This window comes from Dysidea avara, chromosome 4, assembly GCF_963678975.1.
Source record: "Dysidea avara chromosome 4, odDysAvar1.4, whole genome shotgun sequence".
Lineage (NCBI taxonomy): Eukaryota > Metazoa > Porifera > Demospongiae > Dictyoceratida > Dysideidae > Dysidea > Dysidea avara.
Window position 1 is genome coordinate 34,913,986 of NC_089275.1, and position 25,581 is coordinate 34,939,566.

At 38.4% G+C, this 25,581-nt stretch overlaps 1 protein-coding gene across 1 annotated transcript; it reads left to right on the plus strand.

Annotated features, from left to right (window-relative positions):
* Nucleotides 1-3,362: 3,362 nt before the first annotated feature.
* Nucleotides 3,363-25,239, plus strand: LOC136254811 (coiled-coil domain-containing protein 186-like). Its single transcript, XM_066047555.1, has 11 exons — nt 3,363-3,478; nt 3,773-3,805; nt 14,784-14,846; nt 14,948-15,010; nt 15,523-15,627; nt 16,010-16,072; nt 16,910-16,972; nt 18,790-18,831; nt 19,985-20,080; nt 21,472-21,575; nt 24,291-25,239. Exons 1-11 carry the CDS (start codon nt 3,415-3,417, stop codon nt 24,294-24,296), a joined length of 702 nt encoding a protein of 233 aa, XP_065903627.1. The 5' UTR covers nt 3,363-3,414; the 3' UTR covers nt 24,297-25,239.
* Nucleotides 25,240-25,581: the final 342 nt, after the last annotated feature.

Below are 25,581 nucleotides of genomic sequence, written 5' to 3' on the forward strand. Positions count from 1 at the left end.
AATCTGTATGACACTTTGTTCAGATTTACCTCATTATTGCTGTAGAAAATAAGCAACTTGCAATTGGATGATTGGGCAGGTACTACTGTGCATTTGGAAAATGATATTACTGGCACCATACAGATACCGTAGTTTACACTGAGGAACGGGTGTATCCATTCACTGGACTGGATTACTGGACTGGACTACTGGACCCACATAAAATTTGCTCAAACACATTTTTTTGACCACAAAAACCTTTTTCAACCATTAAAAGTGATTACATAGAGCAGTATACCACATGGAGAGGGCAAGAGCCCTCTCCATGTCTTGTCTTGAATATTAGAGGCACATATGTACAGCTAACTGTAGTCTATTATTGTAAATTCATTTAAGCACAAGTGCTGAAGGTCTGTAGGACACCTGGTCCTACAGCCTGTGTGTTTGAAAAAGGTGCTAGTTTTGGTTCCTGTTTGAAAGTGTGCACAATGAGAAGCAATTCTCTACATAATGTTTACCTTACTGTCAACAAACAGTGATAATTTAAAGTCAACACAATTTGCAATTGTATGTGGCCAGCAAAGGTTCAGAACTTACCCTATGCTATGCACTTTCAGTTTTAATGTTGTAGTGACACATACACCTCTTGAAAAGGATTAGTGAAATAATTGAGCAATTGCACCCACAGTTCCTCAGGGGTGTATCCATCCACTGGACTGGACTACTGGGCTCAATTTTTTTTTTTGTTTTCTTGCCTTTTATCACCAGACCGAACCACCAAGGTGTTTTAGAAATTGATACCATTCACTGACGGCTCTTTGGTTTATAATGTTTGTAAATAACAATGAGTGGGCAGTGTGAGACTGAAACTGCGCTATGTGTACACCACCTGACATGTAGGTATTGCATGTAGTTTAACTAACCCTACAAGTTCATTATTTCACTATACGTAGTTAAAAGATGGCATAAAGATCATGTGCACTTTAAAGCACTATCAACATGCATGCTATTGGACACTGATAATTATGCTTGGTTCCCAATGTACATATACTTATTATGTCACAGTAGTTGTCCTGCATGTAAAGCAGGTACCAACGCTGTTGTTTGCTCTTTTCAGCACATTGAAGGCACTGGTAGGCAAAACTCACTGGATAATTGAGCTACATTCCTGTCAAACCCAAACAAATTGGTGTTTTGCATCATTAATTTCAGTATACTTGTAGGATGGCATAAGAAACCTCATGTTTATTAAAAGCAACAACACCATGCATGCTGCATGGTGTTTGATGCTTGGTCTATGTTTCCAGCATCAAAACATTTAACGTGGATGGAGACAGTTCTGCACGTAGGGCAGGTACCAATGCTATAGTTAGATATGCATTACATACACATTATAATACTGGCTCCTCAACAAGTCATTGTCTTAGTAATACTGTCATACTATTTGATGAAACTGCATACATAGATTGCACTATGTACTAAGCCACTAATCATGCTTATAATATCCTATTTGTGAAAATCATACTTATATATTAAAGTGATAAAATGATGATTGATAGACTGTAATAACTATGCACATTTCATATACATGCCTCGAACTCCTTTCAACAATTTTGACAAATGACTTCACTTTACATGCACTCCTGTTATAATAGGCATGCATAGCTATGTCCGTATATTTATGAAATATTTACTTTTTTTAAATTACAGCTAACTATAATCTGGTTATAGTGGTACGGTACCGTAACTTCATAATTGTTTAAACTCTGGTTAGTATAGGTTTTTTTTGCTAATATGTATTACCTTCCTGTTTGAAAGTGTGTGCAATGAGAAACATTTCTCTTGGTTAACTGTAACACTGTGCACTTGTTTATATTTACATTTTACAAGCATTATAAACCAAAGAGCCAGCAAAGCCAGAGTGAATGCGCAGACCGCTGAAAGGCTATAGGTAATGCTATAGCACTTCTATGTTAACTACATGTTAATTGTATGGTGTAAAACTTATTGCTATTTTACAAAAGAAGGCTAGAGAAGACAGAAGATGCATTAGCAGCATTAACATTAACAGTACGTTCCTGTATCATTGCTAGCAGTAGGCAAATTTAAAAAAAAAATTGTACTAATGTTTAGGGAATTTTTGTGAGTAATGCAAGTCATTATATGTCTATGGCGAATGGTGTTGATTTCTAAAACACTTTTGTAGTTATGTCTGGCAACAAACAAAAACTTGAATCCAATCCAGTGAGTGGATACACCCATCACACACTGGCCAATGTGTAACTTATTTAATGTAAAACAGTATAAATACAGACTAATAAGCAAAAAAAAGGACCTACAAGCTTCTGTGATCTGCACAGCAATTGGCACCTCAGCAACTGGACAATGCGCACAAAGAAAAGCTTAATTTACATCTTGCCCATTCCATCACTCCAAAAGAAAGACCATGCTTAACACTCAAGACTCTTATAAAACTGCATGAGTGATGGCATCACCTATTCCACAAGTGGTCGTGAAAATTAAAGGAATAAGCAAAGCATTCTCTACTTCATGAACCCGCTGTTGGTATTCATGTCTCTTTTTCCCTATTGTGACGTTGATATGCAGAATGGAGAGGTTGATTTAGGGTGCACTGGGGTTAAGAATTCTGACATGAAAGTATGACCTCTCAATCCTCCTTCCCAAAAACCATTGGCTGCAATGTCAAGCCTTGCATTATAATCATGGTTGGCAGTTTTGTATTGAATGGTCTCACCAGAAAGAGGCTGAAGGTGGGGTTCAGTGACAACTTTGTTACAGACCTCAGAAAGCAGGTTACATCCCGTATTTCACTTATGTCTCAAAGAAGGAAACCGATAATGAAGTGCAATTGCATCACAAAAAGCAGTTTTATGAAGCACCGACTTATCATACTTTAATGAAAGACAAGACAGCCAATTGGATGTACCCTTCTCCTGGCCAGCTTAACTGAGGAACACATGCTAGGAGGAAGTTCATTTAACAAATGATTGAAGTTGCTCTTGATAGTGCCTATAGAGTGAATTCTAGACTGCAACTGAAAAATGTTCATCTACCAAGTTGATGTGCCTTAGGAGAGACAATCAAGCCAACAAGATGAGCATTTACTTCCACAGAGCAGGAATGCTGCTAATTGAAGGATCAAAAAACACCAAGGCCCCCTAGCCAACGTGTAACTGGATCTAACACAGAAGGCTGAGCCTGTATACAATAATACTAGACACTAGCTACGCACCACACACTAGGAACAACAGACAACAAGATGTTATATAGTAAAAAAAAAAACAGTACGTTGGTCACGTACATTGCAAGAACAAACCACAATGTCCCAAGTTGCAACGTCCACAAATCATACGTACTCCAAATAACGCTCACTATTAGCATTAAATAGAATTAACCTTCACCTTAGATGCAGAGATGGCTAGCAAATTTCTGAGCTTCTTTAACCGATCTCGTGAAATCCACGGGCAAGCAACTGATGGTAAGATCTTGGGCGTGTCTGTGAGTATAGCGTTTAGAGCCACCCTTTTGCCGGTCCGTTGTAGACTCATGTTACGTGCGTGCTGTGATAGCCTAGCACTGTCCCTCTAGAATAATTGTATATAAGTTCATGTAGAAGTGACATGATTGAGTTGCTGTTTTAGAGGGGGTGGAGTAGATTGCTACTCACCTAACACTAAACCATTAATTACTGCAAGCATGTCCATCAATGTTAACATTGTGTTATGAATATCTAAGGTATGAATTGCATGTGTGTACATTATCTCTGTTGTAGATGGTGAAACATCACTTACTATAGAGCTGAATGGTATGTTTCTATGTACTTATGTTAATGTGAACCATAAGTGTATGGGGCAGACCACCCATTCCATACACATGGGACAGGAGAGTGGATTTAGGCTAACATTTGTTAATTTCTTGCATGCCACTTGGCCATGCAACTACATTGGGAGCTAGAAATTACTATGTTCAATTATTTAGCAATATAGCCCTTGGTGGCTATCTTTTTCGAAGTCCTATTCATCTAGGAAATGACTCAAAGTTTAGGGGGCAATAGTGTAAAGATCCGTCTGCTTACTTTTACACACACAGCATCCAGGGCATGTCTGTGTCTTAGACACTCTGGTGCATTCTCAGATACCTGAGTATAGCCAATCTGGAAAGTTCGAAAAAGGCAAACTATTAGGAAACCAAAATCCCAAGAGCTCAAACCCAAATTAGTGGTAGTGTGAGAGTTGATGATGTATAGTTGACACTCAGAGCCAGCTCAGTATAATATGACAAGATCAGGCCGTACAGTGAAGAGATTCAAGAGACCAACAAGATTGATACAGCTAGCAGGGTTTCATTTAAGGAGTGGGGCACTAGTTCTGTCTTGACAAACTTTTGTCCCCTCCCCCTTCCTTAAAATTTAAGCAATAGTTTAAATGAAAGTGCCTCAGAATACATCAGAAGAAACCTGAGACAGTCTAAAATACAGGGTAGTCTTGTTTTGACCATTTGCTAATTGTTGGCCACATTTAGGAGTCTCTGCATGTCTCAATGCATTCAATGTCTTGTCTCCTTTGACCTATACATAGCAACATTGGTTGCTGTAACAGCATTAAGTCTCAAACCTTAACTTTGTCTTCTTGTCTCTCTTGGAAACCTTCAAGTGATTGGGCATAGTTCAGTTCCTTAAAGCAGCACTAGTTATGATTAGTGTCGAGAACAGGGAACTTAGCCATTAAAATTTAGTGCTGCTGGTAAAAGTTCTCTGCAATACACTAAATAATTATTAAAATGGTGTTTCACTTGCCGACAGGTTGCAACAGTGTAGTGTCATACATGTACAAGGTGCCCATATTTATGTACATGGTGGAACAAATAGCTTATGTCCTCTTGTAAACTGAGCATAGGAAAGAGTTCAGGGGAAAATCCAGGGGTTCCATGGAACCTCTTTTGAAGGAGCCTTACATATACTTGACGAGCTGTTGAGCAGGTTTCTTAACAACTTATTGACAAAGCACTCATTTTTTACCCTCTAATACAAAATCACTTGAAACTACTACCATATGAAATAAGTGCCTCTATTGTCTTGGTATTAAAAGCTATTACTGGCACCGCCTCTGGAAAACACTTTTAAGGTTTCAGTTACATTTCTAATGACCTGGACAACAGTGAAACCTCTTAATGATTAATTACTACAAAATATGTACTAGTAGGTAGCTACGTACATTAGCTACATACATGTACTGTAGGTCAGTACTGTAGCTACATAGCTATACAACTGCCATGTTATAACCCTTTTTAAAAGTAATCAGCTACTGGGATGCTACCACACAGAAGAAGACCCAAAGAAGCTTCACTGTTGTTTGCTCTGGCTGAGCTATATAGACTTTCAAGCAATCACAGACCGCCCACCCCACATGTGTATGGGTACCCCGTATGTGTACCAGATGTCCCGTGTGCTGATGGGGGCCTGTATGAGTGTATGCCAATGGGATATCCCATACGTGTATGGTCTTTTAAATGACTAGAGTGTACTATGGAGAGAACTGACAGGAGGTTGGCCATGTATCATCTTATCACATTTGATTTATGTAACATAGCATGGTACCAACTGCTAATGAAGGTTTGTTTATTTGCTAGAGAAACTTTGTAATGGCTCTGATCTGAAGCACATATGTGACTTGCTGAGCAAAAACCTGACTATGGTACTGCTCAAATGCAACGTCGTTTCATGACGGTATGATCAATTTTAAAACTCACTAATTAAAGGGTGTGGCACCTGTTTTGCTCACGAGTATTCATCCTATTTTGTTTGGGATGAATACTCACGAGCAAACGGCTGCCACGCCCTTTAATTAGTGAGTATTTTAATTACTCGCACTCTCACGAGATGACTTTTCATTTAAGTGCTACTGTAGTTTGCATTTTTCTCGAACTTCACTTTATGACTTTTTCATTATCTAATGGGTTGTTAAAGTTTCAGCCTTATCTGCATAATGCGTTTGGATTTATAGCAATAGACAGCTAGGCATGGCTACATAATTCATTCTTGGCATTGATCTGAGGCATCAGTGTTGAACTACATAGTTCAACGTTTCTTTGAAATCACAAGATGTATGACCAACCTCCTCCAGTCTATTTATACATGTCATTGAACGATTGCTTAATGTCGTATGAAAAACTTTAGGTAAATACGTATATAGAATTGGAACTAGAAGGTAAACCAGTATATTAAAATGAATTACACAAATTAGACAATTGTTTGCAACACAACAAGTCTAGTTTAAGTACTAGTATGGCAGTGTTACCATCTTTTTATGTACTTCCCCTGCTCTTGTAATTTGTTATTTACATATAGTGAAAGAAAATGTTTTGATGTGCTATGTATCTAAAAGCAGACATGGGGCCAAGTACATGAGTACTTATACTTAAGTACACTTAAGTACAAATTTGAAAGTACTTGTACTTTACTTAAATACTTCCTTAATTTCCCCAGTGTACTTGTACTTATACTCAAGTACTTCACTATGTACTTGAGTACTTAAAGTACTTTTAAGTACTGCAAACATTGTACGTAGTTTGTACACAGTGGGTGAAGGTGCAGCTTACAACTTTTTGCAATTGTTCTACTGCCTTCCCCAACCTTACTATGTACCATGTTGCCACAATTAATGATGTCATAGCATTCTGGCAAACAAAACAATGCTGCTATTCGAGTCAGTGAATTTTAAGAGTTTAAGAGAGAGAATGGTTGACAAAAACCAACCCCCTAGGCACACTTACATACTACAATACACTGAATACAGCATCAAGACACACGGTAGTGTGTCGTGCGGCCCAAGAAGCCGGCGCGTAACACCCGTGAGTATATTGACAGGAAGAAAGAAAATGCAATTTTCGCACCTCCGTAGCTCTGTACTTCCTTGATGAAACAAGACAATTTTTGCTGTGGACATTCCCTCCAACTGCAGCAGTCCACATTCCAAATTTGAGCGAAATCGCTTCAAGCGTTCCCAAGATATGCGACTTCAAAAATTGGCTCAGTTTCTTCGTTTTTTTTCTTCTTATTTTTCTTTTTCTTGTCGCACACTTACAAAAATTGCTATAAAACTCGAACGCCATATCTGATTGCCTTGAAATTTGGCACACAGAAGGAGGATATAAGGGCGCATCTCGGTACCAACTTTGGCTGGAATACGATAAACAGGCAAAGAGTTATGAGCGATTATTCATGAAAATTAACACCGATATGTTGTCACGCCTACAGGGTAAACCGCGTATGGGAAGAAGCTGAAAATCGGTGGGTGAATAGGTTAACTATTGAACCTCAAACCTTTTGTAGTTTGAAAGAAATCGAGCTAAAAAACAGGAAGATACAACGAAAAAACCAACAGTGTGTAACAATTACGCAATCGAGATTAGCTAATAAAAATAACGACTGCTTGCCACGCCTACCAGATAAACCGCTTGGGGTAATGCTTTGAAAATCGTTGTACAGATGGAGTAATCATCTTAGAAAGGCTCATCAATGGTGTAGAAGAATCAGACTTAAAGCCACGGAGTTATAACACGAAATCCAACTTGGTGTAGCAAGTGCGAGATCGAGATACTCTAATAGAGCAGTCAACCTAATAGAGCAGTCACCCTGAACAGAATTCAAGAGATCAGCTAGAAACAAGAAACCTGTATAGAGATCAGCTACACACAAGTCACCCTGTAGAGAGATCAGCTAGAAGAAGTTACCTTGTAGGGAGTTCATGCAACTATGGAAATGGATAGTTCAGCTAGAAAAAATCACCTTGTATAGAGTTCAGCTACAAACAAATCGTCCTGTGGAGAGATCGATAGAAGAAGTTAGCTTGCAGAGAGTTCAGCTACAAAGAAACCATCATGTAGAGAGTTCAGCTACAAAGAAACCATCATGTAGAGAGTTCAGCTACAAACAAATCTCCCTGCAGGGAGATTTGTTTGTAGCATGTAGAGAGATTAGCTAGAAGAAGTTACCTTGTAGAGAATTCAGCTACAAAGAAACCATCATGTAGAGAGTTCAGCTACAAACAAATCTCCCTGTAGAGAGATCAGCTAGAAGAAGTTACCTTGTAGAGAGTTCAGCTTCAAACAAATCACCCTGTAGAAAGATCAGCTAGAAGAGGTCACCTTGTAGAGAGTTCAATTACAAAGAAACCACCTTGTATAGAGTTCAGCTACAAAGAAACCACCATGTAGAGAGTTCAGCTACAAACAAATCGTCCTGTGGAGAGATCAATAGAAGAAGTTACCTTGCAGAGAGTTCAGCTACAAAGAAACCATCATGTAGAGAGTTCAGCTACAAAGAAACCATCATGTAGAGAGTTCAGCTACAAACAAATCTCCCTGCAGGGAGATTTGTTTGTAGCATGTAGAGAGATTAGCTAGAAGAAGTTACCTTGTAGAGAATTCAGCTACAAAGAAACCATCATGTAGAGAGTTCAGCTACAAACAAATCTCCCTGTAGAGAGATCAGCTAGAAGAAGTTACCTTGTAGAGAGTTCAGCTTCAAACAAATCACCCTGTAGAAAGATCAGCTAGAAGAGGTCACCTTGTAGAGAGTTCAGTTACAAAGAAACCACCTTGTATAGAGTTCAGCTACAAAGAAACCACCATGTAGAGAGTTCAGCTACAAACAAATCGTCCTGTGGAGAGATCAATAGAAGAAGTTACCTTGCAGAGAGTTCAGCTACAAAGAAACCATCATGTAGAGAGTTCAGCTACAAACAAATCTCCCTGCACGGAGATTTGTTTGTAGCATGTAGAGAGATTAGCTAGAAGAAGTTACCTTGTAGAGAGTTCAGCTACAAAGAAACCATCATGTAGAGAGTTCAGCTACAAACAAATCTCCCTATAGAGAGATCAGCTAGAAGAAGTTACCTTGTAGAGAGTTCAGCTTCAAACAAATCACCCTGTAGAAAAATCAGCTAGAAGAGGTCACCTTGTAGAGAGTTCAGTTACAAAGAAACCACTATGTAGAGAGCTCAGCTACAAACTAGTGACTTTGTAGAGACATCAGCTAGAAGAAGTTACCTTGTAGAGAGTTCAGCTACAAACAAATCACCCTGTAGAGAGATCAGCTAGAAGAAATTACTTTGGTGAGAGTTCAGCTACAAAGAAACCACCACGTAGAGAGTTCAGCTGCAAAGAAATCACCCTGTATAAAATTCTGCCACAAGCAAATTGCCCTGTAGAAAGATCAGTTATAAGAAGTTACCTTGTAGATAGTTCAGCTACAAACAGATCTCTCTGTAGAGAGATCAGCTAGAAGAAATTACCTTGTAGAGAGTTCAGCTACAAAGAAACCACCATGTAGAGAGTTCAGCTGCAAAGAAATCACCATGTAGAAAATGCAGCCACAAACAAATTGCCCTGTAGAAAGATCAGTTAGAAGAAGTTACCTTTTAGAGAGTTCAGCTACAAAGAAACCACCCTGTAGAGAGATCAGCTAGAAGAAGTTACCTTGTAGATCGTTCAGCTACAAACAAATCACCCTGTAGAGAGATCAGCTAGTCTAAGAAGAAGTTATCTTGTAGAGAGTTCAACTACAAAGAAACCACCCTGTAGAGAGATCAGCTAGAAGAAGTTACCTTGTAGATCGTTCAGCTACAAACAAATCACCCTGTAGAGAGATCAGCTAGAAGAAGTTACCTTGTAGAGAGTTCAGCTACAAAGAAACCACCAAGTAGAGAGTTCAGCTGCAAAGAAATCACCCTGTATAAAATTCTGCCACAAACAAATTGCCCTGTAGAAAGATCAGTTAGAAGAAGTTACCTTGTAGAGAGTTCAGCTACTAAGAAACCATTTTGTAAAGAGCTCAGCTGCAAACAAATCACCTGTACAGAATTCAGCTACGAACAAATCATCCTGTAGAGAGATCAGCTAGAAGAAGTTACCTTGTAGATAGTTCAGCTGCAAACAAATCTCCCTGTAGAGAGATCAGCTAGAAGAAATTACCTTGTAGAGAGTTCAGCTACAAAGAAACCACCATGTAGAGAGTTCAGCTGCAAAGAAATCACCCTGTAGAAAATTCTGCCACAAACAAATTTCCCTGTAGAAAGATCAGTTATAAGAAGTTACCTTTTAGAGAGTTCAGCTACAAAGAAACCATTCTGTAAAGAGTTCAGCTGCAAACAAATCACCTGTACAGAATTCAGCTACGAACAAATCATCCTGTAGAGAGATCAGCTAGAAGAAGTTATCTTGTAGATAGTTCAGCTACAAACAAATCTCCCTGTAGAGAGATCAGCTAGAAGAAATTACCTTGTAGAGAGTTCAGCTACAAAGAAACCATCATTTAGAAAGTTCAGCTTCAAACAAATCTCCCTGTAGAGAGATCAGCTAGAAGAAGTTACCTTGTAGAGAGTGAAGCTACAAACAAATCATCCTATTGAAAGATCAGCTAGAAGAAGTCACCCTGTAGAAATTTCAGTTACAAAGAAACCGCCATGTAGAGAGTTCAGCTACAAACTAGCCACCTTGTAGAGACATCAGCTAGAAAAGTTACCTTGTAGAGAGTTCAGCTACAAACAAATCTCCCTGTAGAGAGATCAGCTAGAAGAAATTACCTTGTAGAGAGTTCAGCTAGAAAGAAACCATTCTGTAAAGAGCTCAGCTGCAAACAAATCACCTGTACAGAATTCAGCTCCAAACAAATCACCCTGTAGAGAGATCAGCTAGAAGATATTACCTTGTAGATAGTTCAGCTACAAACAAATCACCCTGTAGAAAGATCAGTTAGAAGAAGTTACCTTTTAGAGAGTTCAGCTACAAAGAAACCATTCTGTAAAGAGCTCAGCTGCAAACAAATCACCTGTACAGAATTCAGCTACAAACAAATCACCTGTAGAGAGTTCAGCTACAAACAAATCTCCCTGTAGAGAGATCAGCTAGAAGAAGTTACCTTGTAGAGAGTGAAGCTACAAACAAATCACCCTATTGAAAGATCAGCTATAAGAAGTCACCTTGTAGAAAGTTCAGTTACAAAAAGAAACCGCCATGTAGAGAGTTCAGCTACAAACTAGTCACCTTGTAGAGACATCAGCTAGAAAAGTTACCTTGTAGAGAGTTCAGCTACAAAGAAACCATTCTGTAAAGAGCTCAGCTGCAAACAAATCACCTGTACAGAATTCAGCTACAAACAAATCACCTGTAGAGAGTTCAGCTACAAACAAATCTCCCTGTAGAGAGATCAGCTAGAAGAAGTTACCTTGTAGAGAGTGAAGCTACAAACAAATCACCCTATTGAAAGATGAGCTAGAAGAAGTCACCTTGTAGAAAGTTCAGTTACAAAAAGAAACCACCATGTAGAGAGTTCAGCTACAAACTAGTCACCTTGTAGAGACATCAGCTAGAAAGGTTACCTTGTAGAGAGTTCAGCTACAAAGAAACCATTCTGTAAAGAGCTCAGCTGCAAACAAATCACCTGTACAGAATTCAGCTACGAACAAATCATCCTGTAGAGAGATCAGCTAGAAGAAATTACCTTGTAGAGAGTTCAGCTGCAAACAAATCTCCCTGTAGAGAGATCAGCTAGAAGAAATTACCTTGTAGAGAGTTCAGCTACAAAGAAACCACCATGTAGAGAGTTCAGCTGCAAAGAAATCACCCTGTATAAAATTCTGCCACAAACAAATTGCCCTGTAGAAAGATCAGTTAGAAGGAGTTACCTTGTAGAGAGTTCAGCTACTAAGAAACCATTTTGTAAAGAGCTCAGCTGCAAACAAATCACCTGTACAGAATTCAGCTACGAACAAATCATCCTGTAGAGAGATCAGCTAGAAGAAGTTACCTTGTAGATAGTTCAGCTGCAAACAAATCTCCCTGTAGAGAGATCAGCTAGAAGAAATTACCTTGTAGAGAGTTCAGCTACAAAGAAACCACCATGTAGAGAGTTCAGCTGCAAAGAAATCACCCTGTAGAAAATTCTGCCACAAACAAATTTCCCTGTAGAAAGATCAGTTATAAGAAGTTACCTTTTAGAGAGTTCAGCTACAAAGAAACCATTCTGTAAAGAGTTCAGCTGCAAACAAATCACCTGTACAGAATTCAGCTACGAACAAATCATCCTGTAGAGAGATCAGCTAGAAGAAGTTATCTTGTAGATAGTTCAGCTACAAACAAATCTCCCTGTAGAGAGATCAGCTAGAAGAAATTACCTTGTAGAGAGTTCAGCTACAAAGAAACCATCATTTAGAAAGTTCAGCTTCAAACAAATCTCCCTGTAGAGAGATCAGCTAGAAGAAGTTACCTTGTAGAGAGTGAAGCTACAAACAAATCATCCTATTGAAAGATCAGCTAGAAGAAGTCACCCTGTAGAAATTTCAGTTACAAAGAAACCGCCATGTAGAGAGTTCAGCTACAAACTAGCCACCTTGTAGAGACATCAGCTAGAAAAGTTACCTTGTAGAGAGTTCAGCTACAAACAAATCTCCCTGTAGAGAGATCAGCTAGAAGAAATTACCTTGTAGAGAGTTCAGCTAGAAAGAAACCATTCTGTAAAGAGCTCAGCTGCAAACAAATCACCTGTACAGAATTCAGCTCCAAACAAATCACCCTGTAGAGAGATCAGCTAGAAGATATTACCTTGTAGATAGTTCAGCTACAAACAAATCACCCTGTAGAAAGATCAGTTAGAAGAAGTTACCTTTTAGAGAGTTCAGCTACAAAGAAACCATTCTGTAAAGAGCTCAGCTGCAAACAAATCACCTGTACAGAATTCAGCTACAAACAAATCACCTGTAGAGAGTTCAGCTACAAACAAATCTCCCTGTAGAGAGATCAGCTAGAAGAAGTTACCTTGTAGAGAGTGAAGCTACAAACAAATCACCCTATTGAAAGATCAGCTATAAGAAGTCACCTTGTAGAAAGTTCAGTTACAAAAAGAAACCGCCATGTAGAGAGTTCAGCTACAAACTAGTCACCTTGTAGAGACATCAGCTAGAAAAGTTACCTTGTAGAGAGTTCAGCTACAAAGAAACCATTCTGTAAAGAGCTCAGCTGCAAACAAATCACCTGTACAGAATTCAGCTACAAACAAATCACCTGTAGAGAGTTCAGCTACAAACAAATCTCCCTGTAGAGAGATCAGCTAGAAGAAGTTACCTTGTAGAGAGTGAAGCTACAAACAAATCACCCTATTGAAAGATGAGCTAGAAGAAGTCACCTTGTAGAAAGTTCAGTTACAAAAAGAAACCACCATGTAGAGAGTTCAGCTACAAACTAGTCACCTTGTAGAGACATCAGCTAGAAAGGTTACCTTGTAGAGAGTTCAGCTACAAAGAAACCATTCTGTAAAGAGCTCAGCTGCAAACAAATCACCTGTACAGAATTCAGCTACGAACAAATCACCCTGTAGAGAGATCAGCTAGAAGAAATTACCTTGTAGATAGTTCAGCTACAAACAAATCACCCTGTAGAAAGATCAGTTAGAAGAAGTTACTTTGTAGAGAGTTCAGCTACAAAGAAACCGTAAAGAGCTCAGCTGCAAACAAATCACCTGTACAGAATTCAGCTACAAACAAATCACCCTGTAGAGAGATCAGCTAGAAGAAGTTACCTTGTAGATAGTTCAGCTACAAACAAATCACCCTGTAGAGAGATCAGCTAGAAGAAATTACCTTGTAGAGAGTTCAGCTACAAAGAAACCATAATGTAGAGAGTTCAGCTGCAAAGAAATCACCACTGCCCAAATTTCAAGGCAATAGCTCTTTCCAATCTGAAGTTATCAATTGTCAAAGTTGGCAAATTGGATGTGTGGAAGGCCCCTTTTCGCAAATCCGGTCACATATGTATTATATGAGACCGGATTTACGAAAAAGGGTCTTCCACACACATCCAATTCTATGAACTTGAATGACCATACCTTTGTGCTCAAAGAAGATACTAACCTGAAATTTTGTTCATGCATTAACCTATGTTGTTACTCATCACCGTCCAAATTTCAAGGCAATACTATTTTCCTATCTGACATTATGAACTGCCAAAGTTCGTAAATTTGATGTGTGTGGAAGACCCCTTTTCGCAAATCCGGTCACATATATATATATATAATTTGTACATTTACTGATAAAATATTTAAAGTACATCTATTTCATCTTTTCTTCTTCCTGTAGTAAAGAAAAAAACATAGGTTAAAAAAGTCCCAAAGCTGGCCATAGGCCGGCTTTGGGGTATACAAATACAAAAAGAAATGAAATCTAATCCAAAACAGCCTAGCTGTAAAAAAAGTGTGCGGCCCTCAGAAAGGCTATGGTGAAAAAAGATGTGAAATCCAAGGTGGCGGCCAAGAAATGGCTGTGATGGTAGGTTAATGGTAAAAATTTTAATAACGACAATTCAGGTGAATTTTTGTGCCGCTTCACAAAATTTACCTGAATTGTCATTATTAAAATTTTTACCATTAACCTACCATCACAGCCATTTCTTGGCCGCCACCTTGGATTTCACATCTTTTTTCACCATAGTCTTTCTGAGGGCCGCACACTTTTTTTACAGCTAGGCTGTTTTGGATTAGATATATTTTACTACAGCAAAATGTACTTGTACTTTACTTAAGTACTTCCAGCATGTACTTGTACTTTACTTAAGTACTATCTTGATTGCTGCTAGAGTACTTGTACTTGTACTTGGAAAATTCAAAAGTACTTGTACTTTACTTAAGTACTTTTAAATGTACTTGGCCCCATGTCTGTCTAAAATACCATACATAATATTGGGGGGCAGTTACAGTATTTGAGTCTTTGTTCTGTTTACAATTCGCTTTTCAGAACAACTTCAGCTGACCCGAGACGAGCTAGATCATGAAAAAGAAAGAGCAAAGAAGCTGGAAGGTACGTGCACCTGTAAAGTCTACACGTCATGATACATTTACTGTATATCAGAAGGCACACATTTTGAGCTATTGTTCGATGTACAATTTATTTATATTTAGGACAACTTCAGCTAACCCAAGACAAGCTACATCGTGAACAAGATAGAGCACGTTACTTGGAAGGTACACCTGTAAAGTGTCCGTATTTACAAACATGAATATTGTATGAATGGATGTACAGATTCTGTTAGAGTAGAACTGAGCTGAAATATTACAATGACATGACAGAAAATACCGAGGCATTAGCCATTTAGAAAAATTCATTTCACTTTTGTATATAGTAATGTACTGTGTACATATGTGCACAGAAACCAAGCACCAGGATTTTACACAGGTTACATGGTACAGGCTTTCAGGTGGTAGCAATAACTCAGTTGATATGCACAGGACTATACAGTGAACCTCTTTATGATCTACGTAGAAAACATCTCTCTAATAATAGGAACTTGGACAAATTTTTTTGCCCCAACAGATTTGGCTGTACTTTAAACAGTACATTCTTTAAAAAGAAAAGCCTTGTTCAGTAACCAAAAATCTGAGTGTCTATCTTATAGACGCTAGGTTATGTATGTACATGCTTATTTACGTCACATAGTAAAAAAGTAACTGTTCAATTTTTGTGGACAACTTTGTAGTTGACTACCATAAAGAAGCTAAAGAGCTGAGGGAGTTTAAGGTAACTGCTAATCTGTTGGAAGAGGACCAGACCAAACTTAAAGGGGAACTGGCAAGTTTAAAAGGTGAGCTTTACCCAGAGTTTGGCCAGCCATCATTAAAATATAGGAAAATGTCAGTTTAGGTTATTAATATACAAGGACAGATTTAAGAGGGGGTGTGCATGCTCTACGTATCTGCTAGTTAGAAAGCTACGCAGTTGGTAGTTGCATGTTAAGCATACATGGGCAATGAAAAGATGGAAAGAGAAAGAAGACAAGAGCTAGTCGGAATAAACAAGAAGGGGGTCAAAATTATAAGAAGCTGTTAAAAGTCAAAGTACTGCAATAGAACAGTTAACTACTCCATCACTAAGACTCTTCTTATTTTAGTACTTTCTATAACAAAATAGAATTTACAGTGTTTTGCTCAGCCAGTCACATGTGACTTGTGTGCTATGTCTCTTAGATACTTGTCAGCGACAGAAGGCAGAATTACAACAATATAAAGGCCAACTGGATGATTTAGTAGGTGTGTTCTACTAGCATATGTATCTATGTATACATACACCCTCTGTATATGCACTCTACATTAACACATACATGCACGCATGCACACGCGCGCACACACACACACACACACACACACACACACGCACGCACGTACACACCACACGCACACACACCACCTACTTGATCTTCTTGACCGCCTGTCCCGGATTCTTCTTCAATTCAATCCCCCACCCTCCATAGGAAATACCTTGCCAATGGGATACTGGGTAACCTAATTTATTTAGACTGTATGAATAAATGGACTGCCAGGGAGGGTGGATGAGCCACTGACAATAGCAGGGACCTGGGCCTCTTCTTAGATGCAATACGTGCATCGTGTTAACCCTGTTGTTGGCTTGCAAGGCTAACTCAAAGGTACTCTGACTCTACCTACACACAATCACTCACGCACGCACGCCCACACACACACACACCTAAAAGCCTACGGCAGCCGTACAAAACACAGCTATTACCGCCCAGCAAACCAGCACTGGGATGCCTGTGCACCACTCAGGTGCTTGAGCCTTGTGCAGGCAAATCCTCCTGAGGCAGGGCTCGTAACCCGCAGGACAGTCCAGGTCTCACGGAGAGATGTTGCGGAACCCAGAATTCCACAATGACCCCAGCATCACTAAGTGAGACAAGGACAGTTGGACACACACATACACACACACGCACACATACTTTCACAATGCTTATACCGAACAGCACAAATCACCTCATTATTAAGGCCCGTATGAACACGTATACAGCAGGTACACATGTATGCAGTAACATATATAGTGCGTACATGTAATCTTGTATCCTTTTTCTATAGGACAACTTCAACAAGCTAAAGACCAGTTACATGTAGATCAAGAAAGAGCACGTCACTTAGAAGGTATGCTTCATAGCCTTCTACAATAAACTTATACATCAATTTGTAAAAGCATGCATACAGGTTGTGTGTTATGTACAGTATGTTATAGTTTCATGTATATCACTGCAGGAGAAGAATATCTTAGTTATTGACACGGGTTGAGGTGAAGCCAAGGACAAGTGTTAATAACTAAGATATTCTACGACTGCTGCGATATACGTAACTAGCTTATATCTAAGTAAAATTAAGACTGCCGCTACTTACGTGTATATGGCTTCATATACAGTCAAGGATGCTTATACCTAAGTTTACAATGGTGGGCACTTTGATATATATATATATGGCTTCATATTAGCTTGCATAAACATATTGCATTTTGATTGCCACATTTGGTGTTTAACCCATTAATGGCCACTGCCACCATATGGCGGCATGGCATCATAACTCACTCATAGAGTAAACTTTAGACTCGCTATAACTTGTAAAACGCGTTTCATAGAAAGATGCGCCAGTACTGAAATGGACACGCCCATAGAGGTTCCGTTTCTGGGATAACCGGATCCTTCCCGGACCAGTGCGCGTTTGTTATGTAATAGCGTAAAGTGTAACGTGTTATAATAGGCAAATTAAATCGTTCTTTGACTTAAAATCTACTAGCTGATAATAAAGAAAGTGTTATACATCGATGGAGAGAGGTAAAGTCGACAGTTGGCTGCTTTATCCCAGACATAGCATGGTGGACACAAGTGCAGATACGCATGCGCAATAGCAGAAATGGGACAAATCACGAAGAAACCAGCTGTGGAATGGATTGCATTTTAAGTAAACTGTATAAAATAGTTCTTTGGAGTGTAATACACCTTAGTGAATAGCTAGTTGGGATTCCGTTGTTTGTTCGGGCTGGTTTTTACCGAAGTTTAGACTTTGTTGTCTAATAACTTTGTTGCGGTTACTGTTATGTAAACAAAAACAACACAGTTGACCTCCTTAGTTTATAGCAAGTATTTAGATATATGGTTACTAAGTAGTTCTGTGTACTAGACGGTTAGTATGGTGTGATTCGGCAATTCGGCCAGGGGTCCTGGAGAATTTGGCTGTCAATGGGTTAACACCTTACTGATAGTTCCAGTTAATTCTTTGAATTAGGATATAAGTACAGTATACCTTATAGCAGGTAGAACTTTTTATCTCTCATTTTAGGAACCTTGTAATATTAAAATTCATGACGTATTTTCATCATATGGAGTTTTGTTTGTTGTGAGGTTTTTAGCACCTGTAAAATTGTTGTGTTGGAACATTCTGCAACAAATAAACTGCTTGCTGATTGTTTATAATGGCTCATTTGGTGACAGCAAGTGTTTCTTTACCAAACATCGCTGGACAGCTGCCCTGCTACCCTGTTTCCTAATGAACTTCAGGTGCCTGCCTGCATAAATTCATCTGAGATACAAAGAAACACGGCTAACATGCCTATTTCAGGCTAAATTTCATTGCTTTCCATCTTGTATGAGAAACAACAAATTCATGTGAGGAATTTAATATCATGAATTTGTCACTTCTCAAAATTAGGTGTTTTATGATTATATTTTTGCAAGTAATTTGCCCACAGCAAAAACCTGGTATGCAGTAAATGTACAGAATGTGTTGATGTAGGTAGCGCACTGTACTCTGTCTTTTCCATACAGCCTGTTCTGAAATGTCTCTCTCTCTCTTATTCTGCAAAGCAGTGTGTGTTGTGTGTATACATGTGTAGTAAGTGTACAAGCGTACATATGCAAGAGACAAAGATACATACATGTTAACAGTCATGTGCTTACTTATATACATACATGTTTTAGATGACAAGTTGATGATAAAACGAAACTGGACTGAGACAGAAGGTATGTGAGACACACACAACTATACATACATATTCACTTGATTAAATGCTACGCCTCATATGGACTCCATATTTGATTGGTGGCTACAACATAGTTGCTACCTTCAATTAATACCACTGCTACATATTATTTAAATTCATACAGTAGTGTATACCGTATTTGACTGGTTAATGGCCGCGGCTCATACAATAGCTGCCGATTATCTTCTCTGAACTATGGAAATAACTATTCTATTGGAGTATTTTGATGAAGTTTTTAAAATTTTACTTTGCATTTTAACAGAGAGGCAGCTGCTCTTCAGCTATGCCCTGCACACAACATACTATAAACACACTTATACAATAATTACTTATGTACAAATTACAATATGTCCCTAAAATAGCTTAATGTTGTTATGCCTGTAAGGTGTATGTTCTATTAGAGTATTTGAATTAGTAGTTAAAATAGGTTCTGTGGATTTAAGTAGTGTTGCACCGATAATCGGTTGAATTATCGGTAGCAGCCGATATTAGCTAATTTTACAAGTATCGATATCGGCTACGAAGCAGAAATGAGGTGGTGAATATAGCATAAGTGGTTTGCTGTAACTGGTTTGTAACTGTTTTGGCTTGTTTGTTTGCGCAAGTATGGTTGCAAGGCTATAGTAGGCTGTGTATATTTATCGGCCGCCCACGCAATTAGTTGATCACTCTTCACAAAGGGTCTGTAGTCCCACTAAAAACACTGTTTGAAAAGCTGGCTTAGATGTTTTATAACTACTTGGCTTCCTTTTCCATGAAAGGAGATAGTAGCAAAACTGTAGAAAACATTGTAAAAGTCGGACACCCACGCAATTAATTACATTGATTACATTATCATTACAAATGCACATAAACTTTAGGCTCCTCCTCCTCTGTTCTGAAGAATTAAAGAATATCGGTAAATATCGGCATATCGGTTACAGGAATAGGCAAATAATCGGTATCGGTAAATGCGAAAAAATGCATATCAGTACAACACTAGATTTAAGTGCATGATTACAGACTTGAACAGTGTCATTTCACCATTTTTGAGCATGGCTAATCTTACCCTTGTATCACATGCTTTGTACATTCACATTGCTAATCCCAACTATATGGGTTTAATGAAACTTCCTGATATATATGTATTGCAGGTGTGGCAGCAAATTTGAGGTTGCAGAATGAAGCATTACAACAACAATGTGATAGTGCTTTGTCCGAGTACAACAAATTGGAGCGTAAATACATACGTAAGTTAGTTTTTATTTTAGACCTGCACAAAGTTCTTTTACCTTACTATTGTTGACATCAACATACATACATACATGTACCATGAAACCACCTAACTTCAAAGGAGAATTTCAGGGTACATATCTCATAAACCCTGGCTGGCCATGGTTTAACTTAAATATACCATGGCCTTGATATCTGATGAGGTAATGTTGTTTGTTTTTATAAGAATCCTGGCAGTATTCGATTGTGGGAGTTTATTATTGCTCACGTGATGAAAACCATGAACCCGATTTTGCATTCTACAGCACTCAGACGGAGGCGATTCGACACCCTTACCACCCTATGAGTTGACAAACGGAAGTTTAAGGTGAGAACTAGTGTCATGGTTAATTTACAATCGCACATCCGCATGTTTGATTACGTACCATGCTCACTTTTCGTATATCACGAGGTAACCACTCTACAGCGAAGCTTACCCCTCTGGATGTTTAGAAAACATTGTAAACAGTGATTAAACGATGTAGCAACTTTGAAACACTTGTTAAATCGCAAAATTGAGTGTTTCCGTGATATTCATAGGATTTGCCCGTTTATGTTAACAAACGTAACTGCAACGTTACTTGCTGCTGATCCATAATCGAATTTTACAAGACTGTCTATATAATAAATCCAGCGGGTTGCCTCGTATTGGCTTTGGTGATTAGTCGCCCACCACAGTAGGCTATTAGCCTACATGGTACGTATCAGTTGTATCACGTACCCTCATGATTTGCCTGATTTGTACACCCACGCTCTCGGACCTAATGGCCTGAGAACGTGGGTGTACATATCAGGCAAATCACTCGGGTACATGATACAACTATTACATAATACATACATACATACATACATACATACATACAGACATACACACACACACACACACACACACACACACACACACACACACACACACACACACACACACACACACACACCACACACACACACACACACACACACACACACACACACACGGTCACACACACACACACACACACACACACACACACACACACACACACACACACACACACACACACACACACACACACACACACACACACACACACACACACACACACACACACACACACACACACACACACACACACACACACACACACACACACACACACACACACACACCACACACACACACACACACACACACACACACACACACACACACACACACACACAAAGAACACCTAATTATTTATGTCATACCTACGTATGTATGTCATGGATATATCTATACCATACACAGATATATTATATATCATGACTTATAGTACTGTAACTTATGCTACAAAGCTATTACATTGGTATCTACATATGTATGCACCTACATGTACCCTATATCTAGAACTGAATAAGGAAAATGAGAGATTATGCAGACCGACAGCTGGGAAACCAGACAATGAACATTTCCGACAACCAGTACCTTTTAGTCCTCATACAAATCAACAGGTGTGTACTACATGTCAATAGTATAAGCATTGCATTGTGATATGTATACATCCTTTTCATATGGTCAGGTTGAACCATGGTTAATGCATTCATATGAGCTCCTTAACCCTTAAACCTGCATAATCCAGAAAACTGGATTTAAACTTACAGGTTTTTGCAATTGAATTTGTCGCCTTTGCAATTGAATTCATCCCATTTGCAATTGAATTCGTCTGTATTGTAATTGAATTCGTCCCGTTTGCAATTGAATTCGTCGGTTTTGCAGTTGAATTAGTCGGTTTTCGTCGCGTTTGCATTACAATTCGTCATAAACAAAACGGCTCCAAGAAACCAACCCGTTCATTAAGAGATGAACTATTTATACCTTGGAGAGTTACACTTGAGACACTAGAAGGTAATTGAAACTGGTAGTACACAAAGTTGATAGCTGTCTGACAAGTTAATTAGCTTGCTTGCGAGTGACCACACCCATCGCGAATGGCATAGTAGAGTTTGGAATGTTGCTGGAGAGGCTGTAGAGGAAGAATTATTGCCTTATAAAGAGTTGTTTACTACTGTTGTACTTGAACAAGTTCTTGTAGCAGCTGCTACATCATGTTTTCGTGTTTGCTCCAGCTGCCATTCTTGTTACAGACGAATTTAACTGCAAAAGCGACGAATTTAACTGCAAAAGCGACGAATTCAATTGCAAAACCGACGAATTCAATTGCAAACGGGACGGATTCAATTGCAAAACCGACGAATTCAATTGCAAACGGGACGAATTCAATTGCAAAAGCGACGAACTCAATGGCAAACGGGACGAATTCAATTGCAAGGTCGAATTCAATTGCAAAAACCTGTAATACATATGCATGCCTTGCACAAAACGCTGTAACTTTTAAAGTGTCTATCCTATGGCTATGCAATTTACATCATTCTACTTGTGATGTAACAAGGATTAAAATGATACCTAGGATTTTACCCTAACGCTAAATGGTGAGGCCAAAACTAGCCATGAAAACAACTTTTCAGTAAGGAAATGCGTAAACCCTTTACATACCTTTATAAAATGGTTGATACCTCGATGGTAGTTGCCCCTATCACCTTGTAACAACTTCCATTTGATTCGTCGTGAAGTTTTCTATCAGGCCATATATGACTCACATGAGTAAACCCACAATTGAATTAAACACATGGCAAGAATTTTGAAACATGGAGTCGCGACTCGTTGCTGTTCATCACTTCATAACAAGTAAGCCACTGTAGTTACAGTGTTCATTTAACCTTCTCCAAGTAGCCCAGTGAACACACTTTTGATCTATGTGCATTTGTAGACTGTAAGAATTAAGTTACCCCACCTAGAGTCACCATGCGTGCCCATATTGTGTAAACACGCATTTCTGAAAAGTTCTCTGCAGGTTTAAGGGTTAACCTGGATTGAACCTTGAAAGCCATAACTGGGTTCAACCCTACAAAGCAGTAGGGCGTTTGGAAGTAAAAGGCAAGTTGCAGTTTTTGGTGAATACATACGTAAAGTGCTTAGAAGACAATTATCACTCAATGAATACCATCATCTGATGATTGCTTGTGAACAGAAACTGGGTTGAAAGTGGGTTAAATGTGTGGCTACTCAAAGTAACTCAATAAATTCTACTCTCCTCCACACAGCGAAGTACAGTAGATATTTAAACAGATCATGGAAATTAGTATACAGGGTAGGAGTCATGCATTCAGGCTGGCCATACTAAAATGGAGTACTTTTGAACCTTCTTAGATACACAAGATATTTCAGAAACTGATAAGAGCAGTCAGTGATTGTTCTATTAGAGTATTTTATGGCAGGTGTGATTTATATTATTTTATGATTTTTTGTGCTCTACACAACTCTGCAGCACTGGAACTGTTCTGAAGCTTTTGTAGTGAGTCAGACCGATATTTTATTGCATTATTAAGGACAAACAAACTGAAGTTCAAAATGTATGCCATAGGTTTTGTAATTTAATCCATCATGCATTGGATGGTTTCTTTTTGTTATAACTCGATGGTATTTATCTCAATTCATTTCAAACCACCAAAAGGCACTCCCACGATGGTTAATCTATCTACAAACCTATATTCAACCTGTTCACTGAAGCGATGTACCCTGCATCCGTGACAAAAAATCTCTTTTACATATTTTTTAAAAATAGTACATAACTCATTATATATATATATTGATCTGTATGAAAAATTGAACTGTGTATAACACTCCCAAACTGAAGCATGCATGAATTATAGAGAATTTTCTAAGTGATTCAAAAAGAAGATGAAGAAAATTACAAAGAAAATAAGGTAAACTTGAAAGGCACATATCTCAGTGATGGCTGAGCAGATTCAGCTTAAAATTCAAATAGAAGGTACCCCATCCTGAGAGTACAAACTTGGATAATTGTTTAGGAAACTGTATAGAGTTATGGATGTGTGAAGATTACATTTTATTACTTCCTGTACTTGTTTGTCACACACCCACACTGGCTGTACTTAGCCAAAAAATGGCCGCTACAGAATTACTCATTTTCAGCATTAATTTTATGTAGCAGCAAATTAGTTATTAGCTGGTATACTAACAATCAAATGTTATAGATACAATGTGCTGCAGTGATGAGTGGCTACTTATGCACAAAGATCACAATAGCTAGTAAAGTACTCCATCTAGCTACGTATTTATTTATTTATTTATTTGTTATTTTCCAGATATGATCATGGCAATATTGTCCATTCTACTAACTGTATTTCCTGATTTAATTTATTGTATGGATGGTAATGATGACATGGTGTCCAACAACAGTGTTGGTGTGCTACTAACTTCCTCTCAGTATTGTTTTGTGAATGAGTTTACTATCAGGATAAATCACTCTGATGTGAATATTATCAATAATACTCAAGATTGGATAATTGCTAGTAACAATATTAACCTGTTTGTGGCTCCTGCTAATGGTACCAACTGTACATCAAGTAGTTCAGTTGACTCATACTCAGATGCCGTACATATCATATTAAATATTGTGATCATTGCTGCCATACTTGTGGCAGCTGCTAATGTCACACTACACCTGTTTATCAAAGAACTTCAGACAGTACCAGGTGTATTGATTGGATCACTTTGTAGTGCTATTATACTGAGTCATACATTGTTGATCGTACAAATTAATCAGGGTAATGGTGATGTGTGTGCAGTGACATTTTACATGGGAGGTGTTTTCTATTTTGTATATGATTCCTCAAAGTTGAGTACACTCATACACTTTGCTTACCTCATGTATCAGAGCTACAAGACTTCAGAAAGTTCAGAAAATAGAATGTCTTTTCTCTATAAATATGCTATTTTGATTGTTTCATTATCAATTGTATGTAGTGGCAGTGTCATCCTAGTAGACACTCTTGGTAGTAGAATTGGCTACAAGACAACTCATGGACGATGTACTGTTGTTTTTGATCCTTCTAATCAAGGGACTACAACTGTTGCATTATTAGCTGTACTGTTTACCATGTTTAATGTTGTAGAGATTGGTTTGATGATTGCTGGATTTGTCCTCTATTATTTAACAACAAGACAATGCTGTACAATACCAACTAGAGATGTGAAAATATCGATAGCATTAAACTGCACTATTGGTATCAACATAGGCGGATCTGAGGGGGGGCCAAGGGGTGCTGTGCCCCCCTTGGCCCTTCTCTTGCCCCCCTTGGACTTACATGCAGTACTATATTGATACAGAAACTGGAATCATGCATTCTCACTGTATTCAAAAGTATAGAAAGCCAATGTGCAAATAGAAGACATGAGTTATAAATGCACTTTACAGTTATACTCAGTACATTGCAAAGAAAGTGAGGCAAATAAGTTTGAATTTTTGTGCTAAGATCGAGATACTCTAATAGAGCAGTCACTACTCTAATAGAACAGTCACAATTCTAATGTCATTATAACAATACTAGCTGCGCCTTATTTTAGATTTAGTACACTTTACCATCAAACAGGTTT

Bases quoted from the DNA above. Each gene is read 5' to 3' on its own strand.
- LOC136254811 (XM_066047555.1), top strand. From the start codon at position 3,415: ATGGCTAGCAAATTTCTGAGCTTCTTTAACCGATCTCGTGAAATCCAC. The intron at 15,011-15,522 runs GTACACCTGTAA...ACAACTTTGTAG, and splicing joins TAGAGCACGTTACTTGGAAG to TTGACTACCATAAAGAAGCT. The intron at 15,628-16,009 runs GTGAGCTTTACC...TATGTCTCTTAG, and splicing joins GGAACTGGCAAGTTTAAAAG to ATACTTGTCAGCGACAGAAG.